Source organism: Malus domestica, chromosome 14 (assembly GCF_042453785.1).
Source record: "Malus domestica chromosome 14, GDT2T_hap1".
Classification (NCBI taxonomy): Eukaryota; Viridiplantae; Streptophyta; class Magnoliopsida; order Rosales; family Rosaceae; genus Malus; species Malus domestica.
In genome coordinates, this window is record NC_091674.1 from 25,066,126 (window position 1) to 25,093,239 (window position 27,114).

General features: G+C 39.8%; 3 protein-coding genes and 1 long non-coding RNA gene across 4 annotated transcripts; 3 read left to right on the plus strand and 1 right to left on the minus strand.

Moving 5' to 3' along the window:
• Window positions 1-13,399: 13,399 nt before the first annotated feature.
• On the plus strand, window positions 13,400-15,292 carry LOC103424460 (adenine/guanine permease AZG2-like). The gene has a single exon (XM_008362543.4). It carries the CDS (start codon window positions 13,400-13,402, stop codon window positions 15,035-15,037), a length of 1,638 nt encoding a protein of 545 aa, XP_008360765.3. The 3' UTR covers window positions 15,038-15,292.
• Window positions 15,293-18,786: 3,494 nt separating this feature from the next.
• LOC103455043 (E3 ubiquitin-protein ligase AIRP2-like) lies at window positions 18,787-21,462 on the plus strand. The gene is made up of 5 exons (XM_008394636.4): window positions 18,787-19,195; window positions 19,992-20,154; window positions 20,276-20,342; window positions 20,651-20,879; window positions 21,037-21,462. The coding sequence occupies exons 1-5, from the start codon at window positions 19,104-19,106 to the stop codon at window positions 21,245-21,247; spliced, it is 762 nt and encodes a 253-aa protein (XP_008392858.3). The 5' UTR covers window positions 18,787-19,103; the 3' UTR covers window positions 21,248-21,462.
• Window positions 21,463-21,535: 73 nt separating this feature from the next.
• Window positions 21,536-24,013, minus strand: LOC103455042 (GDSL esterase/lipase At3g48460). Its single transcript, XM_008394634.4, has 2 exons — window positions 23,265-24,013; window positions 21,536-22,202 (listed from the first exon to the last, which is right to left on the minus strand). Exons 1-2 carry the CDS (start codon window positions 23,925-23,927, stop codon window positions 21,696-21,698), a joined length of 1,170 nt encoding a protein of 389 aa, XP_008392856.2. The 5' UTR covers window positions 23,928-24,013; the 3' UTR covers window positions 21,536-21,695.
• A 2,298-nt stretch (window positions 24,014-26,311) lies between these two features.
• On the plus strand, window positions 26,312-27,091 carry LOC139191607 (uncharacterized). The gene is made up of 2 exons (XR_011575704.1): window positions 26,312-26,716; window positions 26,797-27,091. It is a non-coding gene; the product is annotated as an uncharacterized lncRNA (long non-coding RNA).
• Window positions 27,092-27,114: the final 23 nt, after the last annotated feature.

Below are 27,114 nucleotides of genomic sequence, written 5' to 3' on the forward strand. Positions count from 1 at the left end.
TTTTTTTTATTCACGCATTTCCCATGTGACCGGATAGTATTTCTTCAAGAACTTCCCATTAATTGGTAATTTGTGAACTACCCCAGTCCGGTCTTTAAGATGATACGCCCCTTTGCCGTATACTTTATGCACAATGAACGGCCCTTCCCAATTCGGCGACCACTTGCCGAACCTAGGATCTTTTAATCCTATGGGCAACACCGTTTGCCACACCAATTCACCCTCGCCGAACGTTTTCTGTCGCACCTTCTGATTATAGGCTCGCTCGGCAATCTGTTTTTGTACCACCAGTAAGTTATAAGCATCAAGTCGTGCCTCTTCCAAATCTTCCAGTCCCTGTCTCATGGACTGATTATATTCGGCGCTAAACAAACTACTTTGTTCAATTAATCGCAATGAATTTATGCTCAACTCGACTGGTAGCACCGCATCGTGTCCGTAGGTTAATGCGTATGGGGTTGTTGCAGTCGCCGATCGGGGCGACGTTCGGTATGCCCATAATGCCTCGTTTAACTTCAAATGCCACATGCCAGGCCTTTCTTTTATTATTTTTTCGAGGATGCCGATCAACACTTTATTACTTGCCTCGGCCTGCCCATTCGCCTGTGGATAATACGGTGTGGACTGTTCCAGCCGAATTTTTAAATTGGCCGTGTATTCTTTGAACCTTTCGGCTGTGAAGATTGTTCCATTGTCAGTTATGATCGTTTCTGGAACACCGAATCGGGTCACAATGTGTTCCTCCACGAAATCGCAAACTTCTTTAGATGTTAACTCGGCATATGATTTTGCTTCGACCCACTTAGTGAAGTAATCAGTTGCGACCATTATCCATGCATGCTTAGCAGCTCCGGAAGTCGGCATGATTTTGCCGATTACATCCATGGCCCATCCTCTAAACGGCCACGGCTTAATGACCGAATGTAGTGATTCGGCCGGGACCCTTTGTATAGGCCCGTGGATTTGGCACTGCACGCATCCTCGTGCAAACTCGATACAATCTTTCAGTATTCTCGGCCAAAAATAACCGTGTCGTCGGAGTAGCCATCGTATTTTTCGTCCAGACTGGTGAGCTCCGCATACCCCTTCATGAACCTCTGCGATCGCTCGAGCACTCTCTTGGGGGCCGAGGCATAGCAATAACAAACCATCTTCGCCCTTTCGGTACAACTCGTTCTGGTACGTGACATAATTCGTGGCGTGAACCCGTGTCCTGCGACTATGTTTTCCGTTAGGATTGTCAAGGTACTGCATAATGGGCTTTCTCCAATCATCTGGTACTGCCTCGGCCGCGCAAATTTCTATAGAGTCCTGCCGATCTAACAACGAAGGCAGGGACATGACCCTGGTGCGTATCACATTGTCTCGACGGAGGATTTGCTGATCAACCAAGGCCGGGTATAATTGTCGTAATATTGGTATCTCCCGGCCTAGCTTGCCCCCCAGGAGTTGTGCACCGGAGGCGATTTGAGCCAACTCGTCTGCGTCGGTATTATGAACCCGAGAAACATGCTCGAATGTAACACCGTCAAAAGACTCGGCCAAATAGCTGGCAACCATGTGGTAAGGCGCCAGAGTACAACTCATGCAGCGAAAAGATCCATTAATTTGGTTAATCACTAACTCAGAATCCCCGAGGACGAGGACACGAGTGGCGTGTAAGTCAAGAAGGAGGCCCAGACCAATGACCAGCGCCTCGTATTCGGCCTGATTATTGGTGCAGTCGAAATCCAATTTGAGCGAAAAATACCAACGATCGTTGTGGGGAGATTGAATGACGATGCATGCGCCGGCCGAGGACGAAGTACTAGAACCATCGAAATACATCGTCCAATAGTTGTCGCGGGTCACCACCATGCCGATTTCGACGTCAGCACTCCCAAACCCGTAAGGCGAAGGGTGCTGGGCAAGGAAATCGGCCAATGCCTGTCCCTTCACAGCTTTTTGCGGCACGTATTGCAAACTGAACTCGGACAACGCCATCGTCCATTTCCCAATTCGGCCCTTCACAATTGGCCGGGTAAGCATGTACCGGATAACGTCGGTCTGGGCAATGACTTGGGTGACCGACGGGAGCATGTAATGCCGAAGCTTGGATGCAGCGAAGAATACGGCGAGACAGAGTTTCTCAACGGTGGAGTAATTGATCTCCGGATGACTCAGATTACGGCTGAGGTAGAAGATAGCCTGTTCCCGTCCGGCATCGTTGTCTTGCGCGAGAAGGCAACCAATGGACTCCTCGGCCGCCGAAATGTATAGCTTGAGAGGCTTACCGCGCCGAGGAGGGACCAGGACAGGTGGATTTGTGAGAGAAACCTTGATCTGTGTAAACGCCGCCTGATGCTCCTTATTCCACACGAACTTATCTGAGTCCTTGAGCTTCAAAAGTGTAGAAAACGCTTTCATCTTACCTGCTGAATTAGCAATAAATCGGCGTCAAAATTTGATCTGGCCGAGTAAGGATTGTAATTGCTTCTTCGTTGTTGGGGGTGGAGCATTGATGATTGCGCGAGCCTTATTCTCATCGACTTCAATCCCACGATGATGTACGAGAAAACCAAGAAAATTCCCGGCCGATACACCGAAGGCACACTTCGCAGGATTCATCTTGAGGTTGTGCTGACGCATGCGGAGGAAAGCCTGTCTGAGATCGTCCAGATGTGTCTGTCGGCGTTTAGATTTGACGACAACATCATTGATATAAACTTCGACGATGGTGCCAATTAAATCATGGAAGATGGTGTTCATCGCCCGTTGGTACGTGGCGCCGGCATTCTTGAGGCCGAATGGCATGACAACCCATTCGTAAGTGCCGAGTGCCCCCGGGCAACGGAAAGCAGTTTTGTGCACATCGGCTTCGGCAATAAATATTTGGTTGTACCCGGCATGTCCATCCATAAAGGACAAGATCACATGATTCGCCGCGGCATCGATTAACAAATCTGAAATCGGCATTGTATACTCATCTTTGGGCGTTGCCAGATTCAGATTTCGAAAATCGGTGCAGATGCGCAGTGCACCACTTTTCTTTAATACAGGAACAATATTCGCCAACCATTCGACATATCGAGCTGTCCGAATGAATCCGGCTTTCAAAAGCCGAACTAGTTCGTCCTTGATACTGAGTTGTACTTCGGTCGAGAATCGACGAGGTGGTTGACGGAAAGGCTTGAATCCGGGCTTAATACGTAATTCATGCTCGACCAGAGCACGATCTAAACCGGGCATTTCATGATAGCTCCAAGCAAAACAATCTTTGAATTCCGTAAGCAAGGCCCGCAACTCGTCCTTCATTTGTTGAGGAAGTAAAGCGCTAACAAACACAGGCCGTGGGTCACCGGCCGTCCCAACATTAATTTCTTCTAGGGGTCCTTAACTTGGGGCCGATAATCCTCGAGCTCGGCCGGGGCGGCTCGAACTTGATCAAAAGATAAGGCAGGACCAGGATCCTCTTCGGCAAGGAATTCGACGAGGTTAACGCCTGAATTCGGTTGCCGAGATATAGTATACCAATGGGCCAGCAGTCGTTCCATCGTAGATGAAACCGCGGCCCTACGTTTGTCCTGGTCTGTGTCAGACATCAGACTCGGGGAGAAAATTGGCCAATCCGAGTCTCGCCGAATCCTGGTGGACAGTCTCGGCGCCAACCTCGATAGCTTTCTGAACCGAAATCCGAGTCGGCCGTCCGTCTTCATTGAAGCCTTGCAATGTAATGTAGCCTACGTGATCATCATAATACCGGGCTTGGATCATGTTAGCTTCGAAAGGTTGGCTATCGGCCGGATGAACAGTGACCGATTTGCCGTCCCAAAAGACAAGCACTTGATACAACGAAGAAGGAATACAGCTGGTTTGATGGATCCAATCTCGGCCGAGCAATGCATTATACTCGGTTTTGGAATCAACCATGAAAAAGGCGGTCATGTGGGTGCGACCAGCAATATTGACGGTTAACGGAAGTACCCCTTTGGTTTGGGATTTGTCGCCGACGAAACTACTCATTGTGATTCCTGACGGAATAAGCTCGTCATTCGAACGGCGTAAGGCCTTCATGATGTTCAGGGGCATGATATTGACAGTAGCCCCACAGTCGACAAAAACTTTAGAAACTGGATACCCCTCAATGTGGGCCGTCACATACAATGGCTTTAAATGGTGAAGCTTGGCCGACGATGAACGAGGGAACAACTCGGCCAAGGCAGCCTTTAAACCATCATCTTTTGTTGCTGACTCTCCTTCAGCAACCGACACAAAATCAATATGGCCGGGTTCTTCGGCAACCACATCTCCATCGAGGAAATTTGGTTGAGCCGTGCGTGATTGAAAATCGGCAGGTAACACATGGACCATACTGATTTCCATATTCTCCAGGACTGATGGGCCCATTGGGTCGATACCCTCCTTGCTCGGTTGGTCGGCAACGAACGATTCCGTTGCGGTCAAAGTTGGTCCACAAGATTCCTCTATTTCCTCTGTGATGGCTTCATTCGGCGGTGCTTCATCAGCGAGTCGTTGGTCCTGTGCGACCGCTTCAGGTAGGGTCAAAATTGACAGTGCTCTTGGGGCCAAAGCCTGAACCTGCTCTTGATAGTGGAACCGGGCATCCCTGACGTCGAGATAAGCATCTAGACGTGCGACACGCGCAACTTCATCGGCCGTAAGGCCGAAGAGAGAAACAGCCGAAAATACCTCGAAGTGATATCGTAAATACTGAAGGTCCTCCATCGAGAAAGGGAGGTCAGCTGCAACGATATCGGTGTACGGGTCAACTTCAAATCCAAAGACACGAGCTTCTCGGATATGCTGGAACCTTGCTTTCAATCCTGGATCTGAGGTCTTTTGGATGACTCGCTCGGCATCCGGACAAGTCAGGATCAGATCAATAGTGTCCTGGCATGCCTTCGGCAAACCATACAGATCGTTGGCCGAATGCTTCTTATGAAATTCTCGCATATATTCCAAGGCCTCCCCAAGAAATGGTGGATGCAAATTCCGTCGAATTTTGATCAAAGGTTCTTGTATAGCTGGCGGTGCGAATTTGCTTTCGGCCTCTTGTCTGAAAAACTCGAGTCGTGCCTTCATCTCCCCTGGCCGAAGAAGAAGTTTGATCCGTTTATCAGCCTCCTCGAACGTAGTTTCAACATCTCGGTCGACCAACCGTTTCCCTTGAACCAACTCTGTCATGATAGAGGGACTTGGTCGCTCATCATCGGGAGCAACTGTGTCCTTCGGCTGCCATTTAGGGGCCGAAGTTTCATGGGTTGCCCGTCGGCGAGCCATGCAATCTATCCTTTGGTGCCTACGTTTTTGGGATTTGGACAGTGCCGTGTAAACTCCCCTCGAAGAATGATATGTATACCACCGTTGATCTTTAGGTTCAGGAGGTTTGAAGGTTTTCTGGCTCCGCGATGATTCTGAGTTGCTAGAATTGCGTTTGTAGTAATCATCGTCATAGAACGAATCATCAAAATCGAGGCGTCTCCGGACCGGGGGTATCTCTTCCATCCGTTGGTCGACCAAGCCTGTCAAAAACCCCTTGATGTTGGCCTATCTTGGCAACATTCTGCCGGGTTGCGGTCACGGGTCGTTCCGTCCCAAGTAAAGGGGGCTTCTCCTCTGGCTCACTCTCGACCTTTGTTCTACATTTCCTGCACAAAACCGCCATCCCGCTGTCTTCATCGGTAGTATAATCCATCATAGGTTTGACAACAGCGGGTCCTGTTAAAGCCGTAGGTGGTGCGTTTGAAAGGAAATCGGCCATGAAACGTGGCCGAGAATTCTAAGTCCGAAAACGTTGCGTCGTAACGACTTCGGCCTTCCCTTTCCCTTTGTCCTTAGGGAGGCACGCATCGACCATATTCACGGTTGCCGTGGGGAACGGATCAGCGTCAATACCCATCTTCTTCTCGGGAAATTTCAGTTTACCATTATCAATCCAGCTTTGGACATTATCACGAAATACGACACAATTGTTTGTCGTATGTTTGCTCGAATTGTGATATTTGCAATACACATTTCCCTTAAGCTCTTCGGCCTTAGGAATGTTGTGACCAGGCCGAAGCTTGATAATTCTTGCGGACAACAGTTGGTCAAAAATTGCGTCAGCCTTGGTAATATCAAAAGTGTAAACCTTCGACGGTTTCAATGCTCATTCGGTAGCCGAGCGACTTTTGACTTCTCTAGAATCAACCTGAGTCAATGCCTTGCAAACGTATGGCTTATCTATTACTATCTCGGCCGCATCCACACTAACACACTCATCCTCGGTGGATGCATAGTTGACAGTAGGATTCTTGTAAAGCGTCCCCCGAGATGGCGTTTTCGAAACCTTCTCCTCGCGGAGCAAATAGTCATACTGTTCGACATGTTGGGCTAATTCGTACATGTCCCGAAAATTTGCCCCCAAGAATTTCTTTTTATATTCGACGTCTAATCCGTTCAAAGCAAGCCTGACGAATTCTACTTCGGGTAAAGGTACTCGGCACCAATTCCTGGCTGACTTGAACCTAGTAAGATAATCCATTGGTGATTCATCAGATGCCTAAGCCATCCTTGCTAACGAAGAAACTGACATCTCCATTCCTGGCCGATAAAACTGCTCATGGAATTTCTCGACCAACTCTTCCCAGTTCTGGACGGAATTGGGGGGTAAATTAATGTACCAAGCGAATGCCGAGCCGGTCAATGAGAAGTTGAACAGCCGTAACTTATGAAAGTCACTATTAACATCTCCGCATTGCGCGGTAAAACGAGCCACGTGTTCTAACGAAGATAAGGACGATTCACCGGCAAAGAGGCTAAAATCTGGAATCTTGAAGCCTTTAGGGTATCCAAACGTTTCCACGTAAGCTGGGTACGGATGGATAAACTTAGGAAACTTCGGCCCCTTTTTCATGGCCGAGTCAATCATCCGCTGGACTTCGGTCATATCAACAGGTGCTGCTTCACTCCTCTGGTTGGTTCCGTCTGACCCGCTGTTCGACCCTCCACCTTTTTCCAATTCAATTGGTTTGGGGCGAGCAGGAATAGGTTCGGCCGGTACAATTGGTAACGGATTGTTTCCTGGAGGGCAATGCTGGAGAAGATCGGAAGGCCTGCTGCCACCGACTTTATTAAACAACATTTCGAGCAACCTGTTCTGTCGCTCAGCAGAACTGATTATCGCATCATGCAGTTTGTCGATGCCTCGACTAAATGTCTGCTCGACTGACCGAGACTGCTCGTCTAGTCGCTTTCAGATAAACGACCTCGTTGGTGGGTCAGATCCTTCACCACCATCCTCGTCGCAATCCTCTATTATCCCTTCATTGAGAACGCACGTGTTTCTGTTAGGGATCTCTAAACCACGGGGCTGACCGCCGAGATTAACTTCTCTCTCTCGGCGAGTCGCGCTCGTGGACTCAGGTGTCGCAGCGCTAAGGAGGTTCTGCGCCTGTGGCACACTCTGTCCTATGCTCTGACTCGGCAAATCGGCTGTCGACTTTCCCATAGCTGTTTTCTTTTTTACCGATCGTGTTTCAATTGGCATGAACTTCGTAGTTTAGCACTGGGTCCCACTGGGCGTGCCAAAATGTTGACCCTAGAAACTACAAAGCCTACGTGGCGCGCAGGCCGAGTATTTTCTAAGCTAACTACGTCCTTCGGTGATTGCGGGGCGTGCCAACTCGTCGGCCGAGCTCGACCGAGGAGTAAATTTGTTGATGTTGCGTTGAGCGCGCTGATGACTTCTGTGTCTTGCGATTGCGGCCGAGGAAGGAACAATTCTCGGCCTCTTGGGTTCTAGAGCCTGAAGACAAGGCTGCTAAAATGCGAAGTTCACGAACCGAATTCGGCTTCCAACGTGCCGAATACAATAACCTGGTAACACCTCACTTCGCCGAGAAGGCTGATGAGATGACCTCGACCAATAAGGATTCGGAAATCCTTCTCGACCGAGACTTGGATAGGTAACCAGTCGTCCTCGCCGTAGTGCTGTTGATGCCAACGGAAGATGCTGCGAGATCGGCTGATTCTACGGTGAAAGAGCTATCTATGCCGACTAAAGATATCACCGGTTGCTTTCACAGTGCTGTTGATGCCAACGGAAGATGTGTCAGCGAAAAAGAAAAAGAAAAATCACAAGTTGTGAGAGTTTGCGCAGGGCAATTTTGTATTGATTTTTGTAGGGCTTTTCCTGATGCACAGCGTCCCCTATTTATAGTACTGAACCTTGAGTCCGAGTTTACATCCTACTCGGACTAGGTTTCCATCTCCGGATCACCTCGACCAATCCTACACCTACTAGGACTATGAACCTAGTCCTTAGCTAAGCTGGATTAGTTTCCTGGATATCCGATCCCGTCAAGACTCCCCATTGCACTAGGATTCGTCCTAACCGCCCTAGGTTTGAACTCCCACGGGTTGACCGATCCATGGTCCTTTTGCCGCCTGGCCTCCTGGGCTGAGAGTGATCCTACCCTCGGCCCAAACTATTATTTTGGGCCCAAACAGTTTTTTAAATGACTAAAAACACTTTTAGAAAAGAAAAAAAATATTTTTACATCCTAAAAGCACTTGAAGTGCAAGTGTTTTTCAGGATTCACTTGTGTTTTTATTAAGGATTGGTTCAAAAAACATTTCACTTAAAAAAAATTTCAATCATTTTAAAAGTACTTCCAAACGAGCCTTTAAACTATGATTATTGCATCTTTCATTTCATCAATAAAAAATATGCAACTCACATATGGTTTTTTTTTAAACAAAAAAATATTATCTACACTAAAGAGGGGGGGGGTGAGCTTAGCCTCACAATGAGCTAGCAATAATGTGATTCAAATTCGCCTTTTGCGAAAATCGAACCTAAAACATCTCACTTATAAGTAAAAATGAATATTACTAGACCGTAGTACTAAGTGACTTAAGTATGGTATTGACTTGCCTTTTTAATCCAAAACCAGAGAGGTTGCTTGCTTTGCCATAATATATGGTTATTCTTTGTATCGCTGTTGAATTTCAAGTTGCCCTAGTTATTATTAGAATCTCCCTCCAAAAAACCAAACCGGAATAGGATCCTCTTTGTGAGGATCCGGATGATCAATCAATCGTGTCCGTTCATCGTACATCGTACGGTTAAAAATTAATTTAAAATTAAATATAAATAGTATCTAACGAAAACTGACCGTACGATATATGATAAATAGACATGATTAATTAATTTCCAGATTCCTACAAAAAAGATCCGGAGAGGATCCTTGTCCAACCAAACCAGCCATCTTTCTGAGAAAATGTGATTGTCACATTACCATAAGGTATATCATTTTATTAGTATTTTAATACATGAATATATAGTAATATTATACCATGTTAGGTTATACATGAATCTATATTAATGCTATCCCTTGTTAATCTAATCACAATAGGAAACAAATTATATTTAGTATGTATAACTAATTACAGTAACTCAAGTCAGCATGACACATAAGTTTAAGGGATATTTTGATATAGGCGCCTTAGTTTTGAATTTTGTAGATCAAACATCTATGCTTTTTAGTGATTTGATTAAATTTTATTTTTGTCATAATTTTGGTGCTATATGCACATTATATTGTAACAAATTTCTCATAATCTAGCCTTTTAATCAAATTTTAAAAAAGCACAAATGTTTAATCTAAATGATATAGAAAAATTGTACGAGATTCTAATTTTCTCTAAGTTTAATTAGGTTGCCGTCCATATTATAACATGTGAATTAGTAATACCATGTATCAATGTAATGCTTGAAAAAATATTTCTCCAGTTTTCATCCTAAAAGTTGTGACACCATGTGATGAAACGGTTGGAATGCCCTACTACTTCCTTCAGATCCCGAGTATCCACATTTAGCGTTAGTCATTTGAACGCATGTATAATCTTAACCATTTGATTAATCTAATGGTCTTGTATTATTCTATGCCAGCCTTGTAATATCCAACTAAAACACCATAGCACTCACCCTTTAATTTCTTCTCAATCGATCTCCCTGTGGCTTTTCCCCTTCGATCATTTGCATCATAACTAGACTCTTGATAAACATTCACGTTGTGCGTGTGACAATTGGCTTTTGTATGTTAAGTTTTAAAAAATTTATGGTTTTTTACAACAAAAAATAGTAAATTTATGGAAGAATATCTAGCAGCGGAATACATCATCCTGCCCCTCCAAATAGAGAGCGCTTTGTTGATGTAGGAAGTGAACCATATAAGAGTGCTGAAAGGAAATATGAGAACACAGAAGGAAATTTTAAGTTTAAAGAAAAACAAAAAGGAAAGGATTTGATCGGAATTACCTTAACTCGTTTTAATTCAATTGTAACTTTCGAAACTCTTGGGGGCAATTTTATGGTATGTTGAATCTTTCACCATTTTGGAGTGTCATCATAAAACTATCTTCTTCTCTTTTGGCTAGAATACGAGGAGAGTCAAAACCTATTGCACATCTTTCATAATTTTAAACTAGGAGAAATTAGGTTCTCATCCTTCTTTTTGCTACTTCATTGATTAAAATCCTATTCCTTTTCAATTTTTTATCAAGGTTCTTGGGTATTAATAACATTATTAATTATTTCAATAATAAAATATTTGTAAATATATTCATTTAATGTTAAAAATGTTACAATTAGTATATTTATATTTATGACTAAATTTTTTATCATATATTTTTAGTTTTAGTTTGTACCTATTTTTAATTTGTAATTCTTTTTTAACTTGTACCAATTTTCTTTTTAGTTTTAATTTGTACCCATATATTAATTTCTTTTTAGGCTCATATTTTTTAAAGTTTATTTGTATTTGTACCAATATATATTTTTTATTTGTACTTTTTATTTTGCTAAATGTACCCGTGCTAATTATATGTACCCATTCATGTAAAACTTTTTAATCTTAAAATGTACTCATTCTTAAATATACCAATTTGTTATATGTAAAATGTACCCCCTTTTTTATATAATATCTATTCAATTTTTTTCTAATCCATTTTTAAACTTATATGGGTACATTCTTTTTTCTTTGATTTTAAAATGTATCCATGTCAAGTTTAATCGAAGAAATTTACTAATGTTATTAAGCCTAATATCTTTTCTTTTTTTGTGATTTTGAAGAAAGTACCCATATTTTGATACAATAAATTTTTTGGTTAATTTTGATGAATGTACCCATGTGTATATACACACACACACACACACAATAGTATATTTATATTTTAATATTTTTAATCCCACAAATTATGTTTTTTTATTATTTAAAATCTCATTTATATAAACAACTATAATTTTTAATTTTTAATTTAAAAAAATATAATAACGTACATAGAAATAAATTATCACATTAATTTCAGGGACCTAATTCAAAAATTAAAAAACAACAAGGTTTCAATCAAATAATATTCATAACTAAAAACCGTATCCAAAGTCTCCCTTTAAACTATGAAATTATTATTGTTGCATCTTTCATTTCATCAATAAATAACTCACGTATAGTATTGACGTGCCTTTTTAATCCAAAACCTGAGAGGTTGCTTGCTTGCTTGCTTGCCATAATGTATAGTTATTCTTTATACTATTTAATTTCAATTTGCCCTAATTATTAGTAGAATCACACTCAAAAAACCAAACCAGCCATCTTTCTGAGAAAGTGTGATTGTCACATGGTTCGAAAATCTACTGCTGGTGTGGAAGTCAGACTTGTGATTAGGGGGAGGTTGAAATGCCTCTGTGAGTCTTCCGGGGCCTCGAAATGGATGGATAATCGTGGCTTGCCACCAGTTGTCCCCTTTAAAAAAAAATCATAAGGCATATCATTGTACTAATATTTTTATACATGAACCTATATTAATATGGGTTTATGAGTAATGCTAGGAAGACCAACTTTTTATATCAAATTTTACAAATTATATGACGTGTTTGTTGGTAATTGAATTATTATTCAAGTATTGATTAATGTGCACATCATATAATTTGTAAATTTAATTTAAAAAGTTGATCTATCTAGCATTACTCTAATATTACACGATGCATGTTAGGTTATACATGAATCTATATTAATACTATACCATGTTAATCTAATCACAATAGGAAACAAATCATATTTATAACTAATTATAAGAACTCAGACCAGTATCAGCATATCATAAGTTTAACTAGGTGGTCCGTCCATATTATAATATGTGATAAGTAACACATGTACCATTGTAATGCTTGAAAAAATATCCTCCGATTTTCAATCTTAGAAATTGATGACACTATGTGATTAAACGCTTGGGATGCCCTACTACTTTCTTCGGATCCCGAGTGTCCATATTTAGCATTCGTACATTAACACGCATTTAGAATAAGATTAATCCGATGGCGTTTAATTATTCCACGCCAGCCTTGTAATATCCAACTAAAACACCATAGCACTCACCCTTTTCTTCTCGATCGATCTCCCTTTCGATCACTTTCATCATAATTATACTCAAAATTTGGAACTCTAAACTGATATACAATTTGCACAAATTAAGATAAGTCATTTACTCCATCTTTCGTTTGTATCAGATGACTCTGAGTAATTGATCGATATGAAATCTAATCGAGTTTGCTTTTGGGTCAGATTAATCTCTCATCCTCTTTTTCCAAAAAAATGAAAAAGCAATAAACCCTAAAAAGCTTTCGAAATCCAGATTATTTTCTCAATTTGCATGTTTGTGTCAGACTGGTTCCCACAAATTTTTTCTGCTGATTTAGAAAAAAAATTAATCAGAACGTATTGGAAAATTATATTGTGATTAGAAAAAGTGAATTATAGATTTGAAGAGAAAATGACGAATGTCTGAAAAAAGAAAAAAAGAGTGAAAGACAGGAAAAATGGCGTAAATTCTTTTAGTAGCGATAGGCGATGAGATTTGAAAAATGGGATAGAGAAAATTAAAAAACAAATTAGGTATGTTGTCTACTGCAACTATTATCATGTGGATAGATAAAATTCATTAGATCAATCAAACGGTTAAGATGATTTTAAATGCGTGTAAATGCACCGATTGTAAATGAGAAGATTTGATATTCACTTCCTAAATTTCAAGTTTTCACACTTTCTGCCCTACACGGTGCCCATTTGTCCTTATAATATAACGAAAACAAACGAAAAGTTCAAAAAAAATTTAGTTTTAATGAAAAATAACAAATAAGGGTGTAGTGAATAGTACCAGGGAAATGTAAAAATATGGTTTTTCGTTAAAAGTGAACAGTACCGAGAGGGTTTCATTAAAACTCCCTGTAATATATCCAAGAAGATTCTCTTCCTGGCCACCTCAAGCATCTTGCTACAAAAATATATATAACTCTAACCACCACCCTAGCATAAGACATTCACACCAAAGCAAGAGAGAGAGAGAGAGAGAGAGAGAAATGGGGAGAGAGTTATGTGCAGCAATGGGAAATGGTGGAGTTTTCAAAAAAATAGGCAAGTCATGGAGCAAACTAGAGAAACGCTTAAACGATGGAGTTTCAAAGAGCAAAGTTGGCAACTACTTCAAGTTAGAAGCAAGAAATAGTTGCTTCACCAAGGAGCTACGTGCCGGTCTAGCCACGTTCCTCACCATGGCCTACATCATCTCCGTCAACGCCACCATCCTCGCGGACTCAGGTGGCACGTGCTCCATTGCCGACTGCTCCACCACGGCGAACCAAACCGTCACCCCGGATTGCATGATCCTTCCCAACGAAGGATACCAAAACTGCCTTGCAAAGACCAAGAATGACCTCATTGTCGGCACAATTTTATCAGCCATGATCGGGTCGATTGCTATGGGCGTTTTGGCCAATCTACCCTTGGGGTTAGCCCCAGGGATGGGGCCAAACGCTTACCTAGCTTATAATTTGGTGGGTTTTCATGGAAGTGGGAAATTGTCTTACCAAACTGCCCTAGCTGTGGTGTTACTTGAGGGAATTGCTTTTCTTGCAATTGCTGCTTTTGGGCTAAGAGAAAAGCTGGCCAGGCTCATCCCTCATCCAGTTAGGCTTGCTTGTGCAGCAGGAATTGGGCTTTTCATTGCCTTTGTGGGCCTACAAATCCCCCAGGGAGTGGGCCTAGTGGGCCCAGACCCATCCACATTGGTGACAATCACAGCTTGTTCTAACACAAACCCAGCAACTGGTGAGTGCCTTGGGGGCAAAATGCACAGCCCAAAGTTCTGGCTGGGTGCAGCTGGGTTTATAATCACATGTTATGGCCTAATGAAGGAGATTAAAGGCAGCATGATATACGGCATCGTTTTTGTCACATTTATATCATGGTTTAGGGGCACAAGTGTGACAGTGTTTCCCAACACACAAATTGGTGACACAGATTTCCATTATTTCAAAAAAGTGGTAGATTTTCACAAAATTCAATCCACAGCTGGGGCTATAAGCTTCACCAATTTCAATAGGTCTGAGGTTTGGGTGGCTCTGGTAACCTTGCTCTACGTTGATGTTCTTGCCACCACAGGCACATTGTACACCATGGCCGAAATGGGCGGTTTCGTGAACAACGAAGGAGGGTTCGAAGGCGAGTACTCGGCGTACTTGGTTGACGCAGGGTCAACAGTCGTGGGGGCTGCACTGGGGGTGACCCCCATCGCAACGTACATAGAATCTTCAGCAGGTCTGAGAGAAGGCGGGCGAACAGGATTGACTGCAGTGATCATCGGTCTGTGTTTTTTCATGTCATTGTTTTTTGTTCCTCTTTTGTCTAGTGTGCCTCCATGGGCTATAGGGCCTTCACTTGTGATGGTTGGGGTGATGATGATGAAGGTTGTGAAGGACATAAATTGGGGGAAGATGAAAGAAGCTGCGCCTGCTTTCATGACCATGGTTCTAATGCCTCTTACTTATTCCATAGCAAATGGGATTATTGGTGGCATTGGGCTCTACATTGCTCTCAATCTGTATGATTATGTGGCAATCGTGATTAAGTGGTTGATTAAGATGAAAAGAATGGTGGGAAGAGAACAAAATCAAGTGTCTGCCACAGCTCCTGCAGACTCACCAATTGAAGTTATTTGAAGCCACTTTTTTATTAAATTGTTGTTTTTGGGTGATTTTAGGATCGGAGGACCCTTTTGTAATTAGCAGTTTTTATTTTTGAATTTTTTTTCCCCTAATATTTATTATACAAGTGATATTGTGAAAGGAGGGACTCGAATACAAGACTTCGGGTGCATGGGTAATTTTTCTCAAATTTTATTTCTTTAATATTTCAAGATCAACATCCTTTTTGCTGTAATTTATGCAATCTATGATTAAAAACCAACATTTTTTTCTACTTCAGACAATTACATATCATGGACAAAGATATGTTCGAGAATTACTGCAAAAGCATGTTTTAACAGACAAACCCCAAAAGTCAGAATCCATCAAGGGTTTCTTGCTCACGATAGAACTAAAACTAGGTCAAACTTTGTTAGACTACAACCTAATACGTGATTCCTGCATGCTGGTTTTGCAGCTCTACATAAAAAGAGTATAACTATTTCCACCATCAGAACTGACCATCTTGCGTACGACTTCTCTAGTAGAGGTAAAACTCGCACTTGTGGGCCTCACATCTATTAGAATTTGATACGTAAGGTCGTCTGTGGAGATGGTACAAAAAAGCAATAATCACACTGTACATATAAATCACAAAAAAGTGTCGTATATATGCGTTCAGATGCATCTTCGATACTACTGTTGTTTAGCTTGCTGAAAGCTTCCCGACCAATAGACAAAATTTTGAAGGAAAAAACTATCAATGTAGAGGAATGGCCACAATCTTATTGTTGTGTTTTGAAGGAAAATTACCCTCCTATCCGGTGTATGCCTTCCTCTGATGGTCATGCGTATTGGCAAGCGCACTGGGAGCTCCTGCATAAGAATCGAAGGGAGGTAACATAACTCAAGCAAAACCTAAAGAATGCTCGGTATCCAGTAAAAAATGATCACACATGCAAGGCGAACGCAGGGTTAGGACCTCGATCAAACAAGGCGCATCCATTATAACAATCCGCTTGCTCATGAACATCTCTAAAATTAGAAGTGTGTAACTATCAGATGCACCGTTCTGTGAAAACGAAAACACTTGTGTATGTGTATTCTGTACATAATGATAATTAAGCGTTCAAGTTTCCACATTGATATTTTTTTCCAATGTCCATATATTGATCGAACGTAAAACTTCAATGATCGACTGATTGACTTTACAAGATTGTGTCAAACTAACAGAACACTGAATAGATAATATGTCAGCATATTGCGGCGGCAAAATTGCACAACAAGGTTGAGGTAGCACTGCAAACAGGAGAACGATGAGCTTGGAAGGTTTCAACTTGATCGACAGGTTCAGATTTTTCCAGACACAATGTCCTTTTCTCTTTTAATCATATTAGAAATCTGACTACACTGCATCGACAAGCTCGAATGTTACCCCTGCATTTAGCTGTACTGTAGTTAACGGAATACCAAAAGACTCTGGAGTTCCAGTAAAGTTCTCGTTCACTCTCTGAAAACTGTCATCGATCAAATCATGTTCCTTTTTGGATGCTGCCACCTAATTGCCTGCCAATGACATTGAGAGTACATAACAAACAAAATTAAGATACTGAACACAAAGAAAACTATGTATACTACAGAAATTATACACTCAGGAAACCCACAATAAAACAGGTAGGAGCATGGAATTTAATTGCGCCTTGCCTGATCCGTCAGCATTCAGCAATTCTGTTATATTGTTTACAATATTAGAGATGCTTCCCCTTCATTAGGATTCACAGCAGCTGCTGGGAAGAGATGACGAGAAGCTGCTTGTTGGTTCTTGAATCTTCATCAGAAGGTGATGCGTTTTTTACAGAGTTATTTTTCTCATGTCCCATCAAACTTAGATACATCCGAAGCTAAGGAATTGCTGTGGTCACCACTTCTCTAGCCAGTGGGGCTTTATAAACTAAGCTGGCCTCACTTCTCAATCTTAGTGATGAATTGTCATGATGTTCGCATATTTCATCCATCAGAATCGTTACTTACTCTTGATACAAACAATGTCAACTGAATGAGTGACTAGACGGTAAACTTTAATATTATGACTTTGGTTGATGTCTGTTGATGCACAAAACCGGAGGGGTCTTGGAACAACGTAAATCCGATCGTGAATCTGCAAGAAAGTAAATAACACAAGATGTATCGTGGTTCACCCCAATGTTTGGGCTACATCCACACTGATATTGTATTTCTCTGTTTGTGAGAGGATAAGAGGGTGACAACTTCTGAGGGTGAGAGAGCTATTTCCCATGGCCTAAGAATTGGCCTCCTTTAATGAGGAGAGTGATGAGTCATTTTATAGAATAAGGGATCCTCACTTATTACATATTTGCCCTTTCACTTATTACATAATTACATTTGAGTTCTCCGAGTATTTATACGAGGTCTAAATACGGAGACCCTAAGTATGGTACAAACAATGTCTTTGAATGAAATCCATTTTATCTTTAAAAAATGGAGAAAAGAATACATAAATTTTAATTAAAAAAAACAAGAAGAAATTAAACAATGTACCATAAAATCTTCACGATCAAGACCAAACAAAGACCCATGAGTGCAGAAATTGAAAAAAAGAAGCTATCTTTCGTTTAAAGGTGAGAGCTTTTTCCCTAGACATACACGACCCGAACATAAATAAATTAAATTAAAAAAAAATCCTTCATTCTATAGTTTAAAAAAAAAACAACATAAATTCACAGAATAAACATTTACAAGAACAAAATAAGGAGTGAGAAGCTAGTGAGCTTTTGGGTTGCAAAAATCTCTGAAAACCTTTGTCTTTGAAGAGGAAGAGAGAGCATAAGCTTAAAGGGAAAATTTTGGTAGTGCACTTGAACTTAGTTCAATAGGTTATGCAGAAATCAAATATTCTTATAAGCGCTTCTATTAGAAATACTTTGAATTTTTATTCAAAATATTAGTACTTTGTTGAAATTGAAGAAGTATTTGAAGATGTCTTTTTTAAATGCAGTTAAAAACGTTTTATTTTTATTTTTATTATAGAGAGCACTTTTGGGCTTTTTGTAAATAGTCTCAAGCAGACTCTTAATACGATTCAAATTGACAAAACATTTGGCAGATGTCAGTGACATAATAGAGAGGGCGAATTGGCATGTTTTTGCAGATGATGTTTTATCGTAATGGTAGAAAACAATAATATCTATACATCTTGTTGAGGTTCGATCCCTATGATCTTCTTCTCTTTAACATTTGACAAATTAACTCTAAAATATAAAAAAATAAAAAAAAGTGGTCCCCTAACTCCTGCCTGGAATGTACCCTTCCAATACTTCTGACCAAAATAGATGGTTCCAATTTGAAGCAGAGGAAACCTACTCAATTTACTCATAACCCCTCAACCAAGCAAAATTGAAGCATTCAAACACAAACTTCTAAGAAAGTCAACAAAATGCCAACTTCAATTTTAAGCGGATAATCAAAACAAACAATCACCAAATCAAATTTCAAAAACACAAGAAAGACCAAGTCCCCCCTCTCTCTCTCTCTCTCTCTCGTTATATATATATATATATATATATATATATATATATATATATTATACAGGGAGCTTAAGGGGAGGGATCCCCATTTTTTCAAAAAAAATGGGGACACGCTCCCCACCGTTAGATTGACTTTAATGAAATTGTGTGGTTGAGATTAAAACACAGGCCATAGAATCTCAACCACAGGATTTCATTTAATTCAAATCCAACGGTGGGGAGCGTGTCCCCATTTTTTTGAAAAAATGGGGATCCCTCCCCTTAAGCAATTCCATATATTATATATTATTATATATTATTATATAGTGTTTAATGCAAGATTAGGTTGTATTGATGATCACAGAGGGTTTTGGTCCCCACTGGCCTCTCTCACAACTGCTTCCAGTCTCCAAAAGACCAGTATTTGGCAAAAACCCAAGCTTTTTCTTTGGGTTGTGTAATAATTTGACCACCATAATTTTGGGTTTTTTTCATTCTCTACTTTTTCATCATCTCTCTCTTTCAAATTTCCATTTTTTGCTTCAAAGTTTGAAACTTTGAGTGGAAAGGAGTGAGAGATGTTGGATTACTATGAGCAGCTTGCTTCCAGGCCTTCTCACCATGATTCTCTCAAGGTTCTTGAGGCAGATATTCAGCATGCCAATATGCTGTAAGTACAACACTACCACCTTTTTTTTAAATTTATTTATTTGGGTTTTGTTTATGTTTAATTTTGAAATTGGGTTTGTGAAATGTGGAATACAGTTGTGGGTTTCTGAATTTTTAGTGGTTTTATATGTTCTGCATTTACTGTTCTGAGTTTGAAATTTGAAACTGTACTCCTCACTATCCAAAGGGCCACCAGAGAGTGATGTTATAGGCTTGAATTTCCACATGAAGTTTGGTTTTGGTTATATGATGGATTGTTTCAGAGAGAGAGAGAGAGGGAGGGAGGGAGAGAGTTGAGTTGATTTTTCGTGTCAGCATTTTTTTTGGAACTAATATCCATTTGTGTTGTCATTGGATGTGTATCTAATGCCTGTTGTTTCTGGTTTCATTGTTATGTTATCTGAATTTCGTTATGTTGTCGTATTGACCCCATTTCGCAAGCTTCAATCTTTATGTGAAGTATAATCTTGATATTGAGAACAAATTTCAGTTTTTTCTGTATATAATCTTGGATATGCTGCTGAATTCCGCCTATTATTCTTCATTAGATCCCGGTTTCTTGTTCAAATCGAACTAATTTTTGGGGTTTGTGGAATATGTGCAATTTGAAAAGCATAGTGGGTTCAGCCCATAACCTATCATAGTTTTAAGAGCATCGGCTTGTGTCCTTGCGTACCTTATTTTTTAATTTGGGTTGCTGACCATTAGAATGTTTCACCGATTTAATAGACGAAGATATTTCATTTTTGTGGTTGATCAAGTTGAGTGACTTTTGATGTTACTTGAATAAAATGCAGGGCAGCTTCCATCCCCCGAAGCAAGGGTGGTACGGTTCTTCAAATGAAATTGGTTTACAGTGACTTGGCACACATTTTCCTGTTTTTGCTTCAATGGATTGATTGCTCGTCTTCGTGTTTATTTTCAAGTTACTTAAATCTTTTCCACATAATTGTATATAAGGTTGGTTTCTGCCTTGCCTGTTCTTATGTTTCTAATGTAAATTTACAGCTTAATTTTTGCCCCTTGCGTAATGGAATTCTAGTTCTTGAATGTTTGCGTGTTTGTTGGTTTTGTATTTCAGGTACGCTCAGATGGGAGATCAAGTATCTCTTCATGTGGAAGGAAAGCTACCATCAGCGAATTTTACAGTATGTAAACTTTCTTCTAACTCTGGTAGTTGATCTAACATCTGTATAAGATGCAATTTGAACCTTATATAGAGGATGGATGTTTGCGTATGTTTTACGGAAAACTTAAAAATGAGCCCTCTGGTGCATAACTTCACTTTAGGATTTCGAAAATTGATGGCTAATTCTTTAAATGGTTCTCATTCCTGCTGTAATTTCAATTTTACGGAAGCATTCATTTTGGTCTGCTTTTAAACTTCAAAACGCATTAAGCGGAGTTGTTTCTGCAATTCATCATTATTCATGTCTTTCCCAACATAAAACTGCAGATGTTATATTGCCGTCCCTTCAGTGTCTCCACGGTGATTCATTGGAGATGGATACCACCCAAGAGGAAGCTCTAGAGATGGCTGCGAGGAAACCATATGAGGATAAGATAAAGCTTTCGGATGTGGACTTGGAGAGAGAAGATGAATGTGGCATCTGCTTAGTACCTTGCACCAAAATGGTTTTGCCAAACTGCTGCCATGCAATGTGCATTAATTGCTACCGCGACTGGTATGAATAACGTAGTTCTTCCCTAATCTTCGAAATAATTTCTCCGAAATAATTTGTTCTTCCTTTGCTCGCTTTAGTTTCATCCAGGTAGTTACCATATGATGATTTGGCTCATTATTTTTAACCGTTCACATCTTTGCCTCTTGATATATTACAGGAACATAAGATCGGAATCTTGCCCGTTTTGCCGGGGAAGTCTAAAAAGAGTGAACTCAGGGGACTTGTGGGTTCTGACCTGCGGTAGCGATGTGGTTGACACTCAAACCGTGTTGAAGGAAGATATGTTGCGGTTCTATCTTTTTATCAACAGACTGCCCAAAGATCTCCCGGATGCGTTGTTCTTAATGTATTATGAGTACTTAATTTGATCAAACATACTAGAAATGGTGTATAGAGAGAGGCGATTGTAAGATTAAAACTTATCAAAAATATAAGTTAAGAGATTAACCATCACGAGTACATAGTCCGTTTAGGTTTTAACATCGTAAATTTCATTTCCACTTCACCCCAAGCAAAATAATGTATATGCTTTGTGTAAGAGACAGAAATATATATCAGACGAGTCACCTCTTTTCTTATGCAATTTTGGTTTTGTGATGGAAGGCAATCGGAAAAAGTTATGATTCGACGAAATCTGGTCCGAATTCGTTATCAGATTTAAAAGGGGTCATCTTTCACACAGGTTATATTATATATAGTAAATAGTTCAAAAAGTTCTCGAGCATACTTCGAACACAGAAATATCTACTCTCAAGAGATCACAAGCAACACAGAAAAGTACTAAAAGATGAATCTGATCATCCGAAGGCAGGCCATTCACCCGTTACGCAGTTTTATGTCCAACAAGGAACTGAAAGGAGGGTGAGTGGCGTTGCCTTTTAGGAACATATCAGAAAGCACCTTGTACATGGCTTCAGTGAGATGAACTCCATCCCAATTTATGTACTGAGACGGGCTTTTACAGGCGGTGGCAGAAGGCGTGCCGCAAGTGGCAAACACGTCGAAGTTGTAGGGGTCATCGCTCTTCCCACAGCAGGCCTTGAAGCTCTCCGTGAAACCGTACTGGCTCGGATTCTTCATGACTGTGAGATGGGCATTCCAGTAGTCAGCATAGGTTATGACAGCATGGGGAAACTGTTTCCTGAGTACTTGCAACTTTGCTTGGAGCACAAGGTTATGGCTGTAGGTTTGGTTGTTGACACTCTTGACACATCCGACGCTGTCTCTGTCATCTTCCGGCGCTAACGTCATCGCCAACGGCAAGCAGCCTGAAAGTGGCAGACCTTGGACAACAACATATTTGGCACCCTTCTTTAACAGTGCCTGCAAGGCATTGAAAGCATTTCTCCAATCAGCCCAAGTCCAAAACATTTGTTTTTTTTTTTAACTTATTAGTAAGCTTAATTTCTAGCTTTAGTATTTATCTTCGAAAGAATAAGGACCAAATTCGGTGCAATTGAATTCATGAGGGTAAGGCAATGGAGACTACATTTTTATACCGCATGATGTGTCAAATGATTCACATAGCCAACGTGAAGGGGTTAAAATTACACTTTCGTTCATGTATCTCGAACTAGGTCGAATTCGAATTTGTCATGTGGTTTGCAAATTAATCCAAATTCGTTGTCGTTTTTGGAATCGAAAATAGAGGATGAAAGTGGAACTTTATTAAATTAAAGAGATTGAAAATGTGATTTAGCCAAAAAACCTTGACTCGAAATAGGAATCCGCCAAAAAAAGGAGAGAAATAGGACTTTATACTCATAACCAAAACAATTTGAAGAACATTTTTTTTTAATAATTATTATTAAGGAGAGAACGAGGGTTTGAAACTATTATTTTATTTTAGGAGAGAAGTTTCGAAACTGAGATGCAATAGTAGAAACCCAACACTCTATCCACAAGGATATTAGACTACAACTTGAAGATTTATTATGCCTATTGACTTTAAGCATTTGAGTTTGTGTTAGACAAATAATTCTAGCTAGGTGAAAAAAAAAATAATAATTTCCGCACTTTACTTTTTACGTTTCTCGTTCTGTAGACTCATATGCATTTTGTTCTTTAATTCTCTCTAATCAGAAAACCAAACATGAAAATGGGCGTGTAATGACAAAAATACGATGGGTTGAAATCACTTCCCAAAACTAAATTAAAAACATACAAATTTTCAGACCATTTATTCTAGGGAACTTTAACGAAAAGCATCTGATACTGTTCACTTTAACGAAAAACCATATTTTTACACTAAAAAAATCAATCATGGTATTATTCACTTTACCATTTATTTTGTCCTTATTATTAAAACTCAAAATTTTCAAGTCTTTTTCATTAGTTTTCTTTTATTCTACGCATAAAAATCTAGCAAAATTAAAAATCATATACCTGCAGAAAGCTAGTAACCCTACTGACCCCAAGCTTCTGAATTGTATCACCGGGCACAGCAGATCCAAGTGTATAAGCATAATCATTGACTCCGATTTCTCCAACCCAAAAAAGTGCATCATCAAATTTGCATTCCGGTCCTCCAACTTTGCAACCTTTACTTTCCAAGAACTTGTTGAACCAAAGCAGCTGAGACAGGATAGACTGAGGAGTGATGGCAAGGCTGAGGTTGTTCTTCACAAAGAACTGGTGCTCTATGGCAGTGGAACCCGCGACGGCGAAGTTAACTCCGTGAGTTGAGTCTGCTGAGGCATTGCTCGAAACGACACGGTAGGGTGGCAAGTAGGGCAAGGAGAGTGACTCGGTGACGAAGTCAATGACTAGGCGGCCGTCCGAGTAGCGGTTGGTGGGGCGGTGGAAGAAGGTGATGCCGTAGGGAGAGTTTGAGACGTGGCCGAAGCCGCTAGGGCCTGAGATGGATCTTGTGTTGCCTGTGTCTGTGAATGAGTCACCAAAGGCGTAGATTTTCTTGAAGGGCGATGTAGGGTTTTGTTTTGTTGCTGCAGCGGAGGCGGGGAAGGAGGAGGAGGAGAGGAAGGAGATGGTGGTGAGGGTAATGAGGGTAATCTGCCAAGATGTGAAGAGTGAAGAGGAAGAAGCCATGTCCCTCTTACTACTAGCTAGCTACCTTATTAGTATTACTTTGCATATGTATAGTTCTTATATACTTTTTTCACTTCGGCAAAAGGGCATATATGTCTTTTAACTTAAGCAATGTATACTATTGGAAACAAATTAAAGACTACTTGTGCAAATTATTGTCACCAGAGGAGTGTTTGATTTACAAAATTTCGTGTTTATGATTATATCCAATTATATTTTAAAAGATCATCTGTACAAAAAATTAATTAAAATTAAAGTCGTTTAGTCACTTAATGGTAGCAAATAGCTATACAGATCATAATGCTTTACCGAATCTGTCCATTTGTTTTTGTATAGTTTGTTGACTAAATGATCTCATATTTTATTGAGTTTATACAAAGATGATCTTGATAAAGTGATTTATGATATTAACATTTTAAATTATACGTTTAAGTTCTGTAAATTAATCACCAAATAAATTGAGGAAGAACCCCTCCTCAAGAAGCCAAGTTAATTCCTACTGTTATATGCTATTAGCCTCAACATCCAATTGATGGATCCAGTGATTTGGAAGTAAAAAAACAATGAAAAAGTTCTCATAATTTTCATTGATTTTGGGTCAAAGATTGTAAAGCATTTTATCACTGTAAAACGACAAGAAGTTTGGCAAAATATTCGAACTTTGGATGTCTTTCAATTTTTTTCTTTCGACATTTGTGCATTTCATTGTTGCAATACAAATAAAATTGTTGTGTTATTTTGATTCTTCTGTAGTAACTTATTAGTTTCCAATTAAAAATCAGCATAAATTATGAGTTTGATTGACACTGAAATAGGTACCATAATTACGGACAAACATCAAACAATCAAAGTTAGGAGAAATTTTTATCACGGCAATACGGATGATACATCACATGTTTTTATGCAACTGATGAAAATTTTTAATTTTTAAATTATTAAACTTTTAACACACATAACTACCTATTGGGACGATCACATTGAAAAATCTCTCCAAAGTTAAGAACTTGAAAGCCCATTTACTAACTAAGGGGCGGTGGTGGTGACTCATGTGGGAGCTATTAATTTGGATCTAAAAAGATCTATGAAGTAGGTGAATGAAAAATAAATGGCCGTAAATGATCATGCGTCACCACTCCCAACCATTTTCCTGCCGCTCTTTTGGAAAAAAACACAGAAATTTCAAAAGCAAAAAAAAAGAATTCTTTTGCTTTTTGTTTCTTTCAATTTAGATGTGTATTCAATTAGGATTTTGAGAGATTTTAATACTTTTAATAAATTTGGGTGTACTAATTTAGATTTTAAATTATTCTCTAAAATTTAATGTGTATTCAATCGGGATTTTAAGATAGTTTATTAAAATCCTTGGAAATCCAGGTGTATTCAATTAAAATTTTAGAGAAATTTATAACATTCTAGATGTATTTAATTTGATTTTAAATAATTTGAAAAAGTTGAGGAATTTGAGGGAATTTGAGAGATTTTGTAGTATATTTTAAGCATTTATAAATCTCACCTCTCCCCATGAGATTTCGAGGGAATTGAATCAAAATTTTTGCATAAAACCTAAGGTATAAAATATCAATGATATCGGAAATATCGGTAGTAAAAAAACACCGAAATTTCAATGGAAATATCAGGATATTATCAATATCGATAAAAATTGAATAAAAACCACGAAAATTGTAAGAAAAACTTGGAAATTTTTATTGAAACTTTGCAGGATGTTTATTTAGTCAATTATCTATTAGTTTATCACAAAAAATTGGTAGGAAAGGCATTGCATGATGGATTTAACTGATTTAAGTTGATTAAATAGCAATCTAGCAAACATTGTGAGTATAGAAAATATGTAGTAATTAATGAAAGAAGTTTAAACACACCATAATCATTTATATATAATGAATTAGTACAATATTTTACACTTTATACATTGCATGGTAAGATACATGGGTGACTTAGCACCACATAGAGTTTCTATGAGGTTCCAATTTTTCACTATCTTCATCGTCTCTATATGTAGAGTAAGTGTATTGTGAAGAGTAGTCATCAATTGATAAATCCCCAAAATAGTTTTGCATGTAATTGTTAACATGTCACCCATATGGATCCGAGATTGGTTGACGTTGTCCATAAGCAAAATCATTTGACGTTGTCCATAAGCAAAATCATTTGACGTTGTCCATAAGCAAAATCATTTGACGTTGTCCATAAGTGTATTGTGTCTTGTCAAAAATTGTACAAGTTGTAAAAGTTGTCAGATACAGACACACACGCCATTATTTTTGTCTTGTCAAAAATTGTACAAGTTGTAAAAGTTGTAAAAGTTGAATTATTTGGATTTTTTTTTTCACACGCCACCACACACACACACACATAGTCAGAGATTCTCACACGCACACAGAGACTGAGGTCTCTGGATCATTCTCTTATCCCTTCTCCCTTCTCCTACACACACACACAGATCTCTCGATCCTTCTCTCTTCTCCCTTATCCCACACACATGCGCAGAGACCCCAGTCTCTCGATCCTTCTCCCATATGGCCTTCTGCTCCTCCCTCGTCTTCCTCATCGTCCGCGTCTTCTGCCTCGTCGGCGCTGTCTCCATCTCCCGTGACCTCTACCTCAAGTCGATCATCCCCATCGGCGCCCTCTACGCCCTTCGTAGTACTCCGTCAACGACATCATCATCACCATCTAAACCTCGTCTTTCTCTCTATTTCTATTGGTGCAGCTAGGACAGTGGAACCCAGGAACTCTCCGGCGAGTTCTCTTGATCCTTCTCCAGTTAGGTAAGCCCCAGGTTACCTCAATTCATCTTGGATGTTGTGTGGTTGAGATATACTAAGTTTTATCTCGTTTTTTTAACAAGGTTTTAGAACGAGATCAACCCGGGGGAAGGCACACCTAGCTCCGGCGAGGCCGTGAGTGTCAAGGAATTTTTCGAACACCTCTGACCGTTTCACGGCAAACGGAAGTTATAAAAACATTCCCCTCGTCTTGTATTTCATTTTGATACTTAGATCGGAGTCTAGGGTGCTCTTTTATAGTCGGTCGGAGCTGTAGAAGCTCCGGCGTTCTTCTCCGATTCGCACCAACCTAAAATATCGTGTATTATCGGTAATATTGCGATATTTTGATGAAAATTCAGTGGATAAGTGTGAAAATATCGCTCTCTCACAAAACCGAT